This window comes from Hylaeus anthracinus, unplaced genomic scaffold (genome assembly GCF_026225885.1).
Source record: "Hylaeus anthracinus isolate JK02 unplaced genomic scaffold, UHH_iyHylAnth1.0_haploid 9419, whole genome shotgun sequence".
Taxonomy (NCBI): domain Eukaryota; kingdom Metazoa; phylum Arthropoda; class Insecta; order Hymenoptera; family Colletidae; genus Hylaeus; species Hylaeus anthracinus.
The window spans coordinates 1,597-4,358 of record NW_026535740.1 but is presented as its reverse complement, the minus strand read 5'-3'; the positions used below and the strand labels follow the sequence as shown (position 1 = coordinate 4,358).

General features: G+C 43.1%; 1 protein-coding gene across 1 annotated transcript; it reads right to left on the bottom strand.

Annotated features, from left to right (window-relative positions):
- Positions 1-1,702: 1,702 nt before the first annotated feature.
- LOC128896202 (uncharacterized) lies at positions 1,703-2,468 on the bottom strand. The gene is made up of 2 exons (XM_054159406.1): positions 2,450-2,468; positions 1,703-2,286 (listed from the first exon to the last, which is right to left on the bottom strand). Exons 1-2 carry the CDS (start codon positions 2,466-2,468, stop codon positions 1,703-1,705), a joined length of 603 nt encoding a protein of 200 aa, XP_054015381.1.
- Between the last annotated feature and the right edge of the window lie 294 nt (positions 2,469-2,762).

Sequence of the window (2,762 nt, the reverse complement as noted above, 5' to 3'; positions counted from 1 at the left end):
AAATCGATGTCTAAAAGAACGTGTCTAAATGGCACGGAGTCGAAAAGAAACGCGTCCAATCGGGAACAGCGTCCAATCGGCACGAGTCCAATCGGCACGGAGTCGAAGAGGAACGCGTCCAATCGGGATAGTCCAATCGGGACGAGTCCAATCGGACGGAGTCCAAACGGGCATCACTCGTTCCCGAATGTTATTCTCGGTACTATGATTGCTTCATAGATCCATTTGGTTGTTGTGGGAATCATGCCCCATATTGGACCTAGTATTTTGCATAGAAGGTTGAGGTTCTGTTTTGCTGCTGCAACTTTTGAAAAGACATGTTCTCTCTATGTCAGTTTCTCGTTTATTGTCACTCTCAGATACTTCACTTTCCTAGTGGTTTTTAGTTCTTTGTTGGCGAATTTTAATGTGCCAAGTCGAGTCTCTATTTTCCTTGTGACCATCATGGTCTCCATTTTGTCGGGGTTGACTGATAGACCTACCGATTCGCACCATCCTTCTAGCGCTATTAGTGCATCTTGAATTCTTGTTCTGATTTGGGTCATGTTCTTTCCTTCTGCCATAAAGACCACGTCGTCCGCATAGGCCATTACCTTGACATTGTTGTCTTCGAGGGCGTATAGGAGACTGTCCACTGCCATGCACCATAGTAGTGGTGATAATATTCCTCCTTGTGAGCATCCTCCTTGTGAGCATCCTCTTTGGACAGTGCCTTGGATCGTAGTTTCGTCTCTGCTGCTTATTAATTTGCGATTTTCTAGCATGTGTTTGATCCATCTTATCAGACATGCTTCTACTCCGAATTCTTGTATCATTACCTCTGCTGGTGTGCAGTTGAACGCGCCCTCTATGTCGATGAAACATGCCACTACTATATCTTTTTTGTTAATGGCTGTTTCTATGAAGTTGACTATTTTGTGTAAGGCCACTTCTACCGAGTAGCCAGCTCTAAATGCGTTCTGAGATTTGTGTAGAGGCTTCGTGTTATAATTTTTTGCTTTTTATGTGTCTATCTACTAATCTCTCGGTGAGTTTTAGTGTTGTAGACATTAGACAGATTGGTCTGAAGGCTTTTGCCGCTGTGTAGTCATCTTTACCCGGTTTTGGGGAGGAAGACTACTTTCGTTCCTTGCCAGCTGTTTGGTATTACACCTAGAGCTAGGCTAGCTCTGATGATTTTTGTCATGTAGTTTCTTGTTTTCTCGTTCGTTGTTGTCATCTTGAGTGTTTTTGGGTATATCCCATCTAGGCCGAGGGCTTTGTATGGTTGGAATGTGCTTACTGCCCATTTCAATTTCCCTTGGTTTATGATTTTGTTGGCCGTGTTCCAGTCAGCCGGTTGGTTGTACGCTGTATTGGAGACGTTTGTTTCCTCGGTTGTATTTTCCCTTATTGTTAATTCTTGGAACCCTGGGAAGTGGGTATTCATTAGAGTTTTTATAATTTCCTGATTATTGTTTGTGTAAATCCCTTCGGCATTCTTTAGGGTGCCTAGTGCTTCATGTGGTTTTGTTTCAAGTAATTTGTATACTCTTGCTGTTTCTTTCGCAGAGTTGAAGCTGGCGCAGTATTTCTTCCAGCTGTTTCTTTTGGCTTTTAGTATGTTGGTTGTTAGAGTTTTCTTGGCTTCTTTTACTCTGGCCCATTTGCTTGGACCGTGTCTATTCCTTCTTGCTATTTTAGTGAGATTCTTAATGAGCTTTTATTGGTTCGCTATTTCTTCGTTCCACCAAGGTATGTCGATTTTTGTTTTGCACTCATTTTCTTCGGTGCTGTTCTCCCAAGCTTTGGCAATAGTTTTGGTTAGTGCCTCGGCTGGAATGTTTAGCCCTATGCTATTGCTGCCGTATCTCGACGGAAGGTTGTTGATATTTGTGTCTATTTCTTCCAGGAATTCAGTCCATCTGGTTTTTCTTGGGTTTCTTCTGCTGATTGGTGTTCTTGTTGTTGGCTCTTTTATCTCAAAGGGTATGTATCTATGGTCGAAGAGGCTGTCTTTATCTAACACTCTCCAGTTTTTTATCCTATGAGACATTTCTTGAGTGCTGTAGGTTGCATCTAGTACTTCTTCTCTTGTTCTTGTTACAAATGTCGGGGTGTTGCCTCTGTTGTGATATATTAAGCCGAATTCGTCTAGGAATTCCACCATTCTATTGCCTCTGGTGTTGGTGTCAGTGCTGCCCCATCTAGCGTGTCTTACGTTCACATCGGCTCCAATAACTGCTTCGATGTTCTTTTCGATGCACCATGTTAGTATTTCTCTATGTTTGTCACCTGGGGGTGATTCTGTGGCATTCGATGGTAGGTATGTTGCTATGGCGAGCTATCTGTAGTTTTCGTGGTTGTCATTGTTTGTTGGGCTAGGGCTTGTATTTGGATTCTTGTATTCGAAGGCCACTACAGTGTTATCCCTGTCACTTAAATGTGGGATCAGAGTGGCCTCGAGTACCTTTTGTGTGAGAATGCATGTTCTCATTTTGCCATCGTTTGTCGGTGTGTGTATTTTTCCCGCTAGTCCAAGATCTCTGGGCGCATTGTGGCACGGGGGTCCAAGGGTTCTTGGATTAGGGCTATGTTTGCTTTTGTTCTTCTCATTGTTTCGGCTAGGGTGGCTGTCGCCCCCTTGCTATGTTGTAGGTTGTGTTCTGGTTTGTTCGTATATCTTTTGTTAGTTAATATGGTTGTTCCCCGTGTTTCTTCGGTAGGCTAGGTTAGCTTGCTGTGTGTGTTATGATAATTGTTCTTCGCTTTATTTCTTCTTT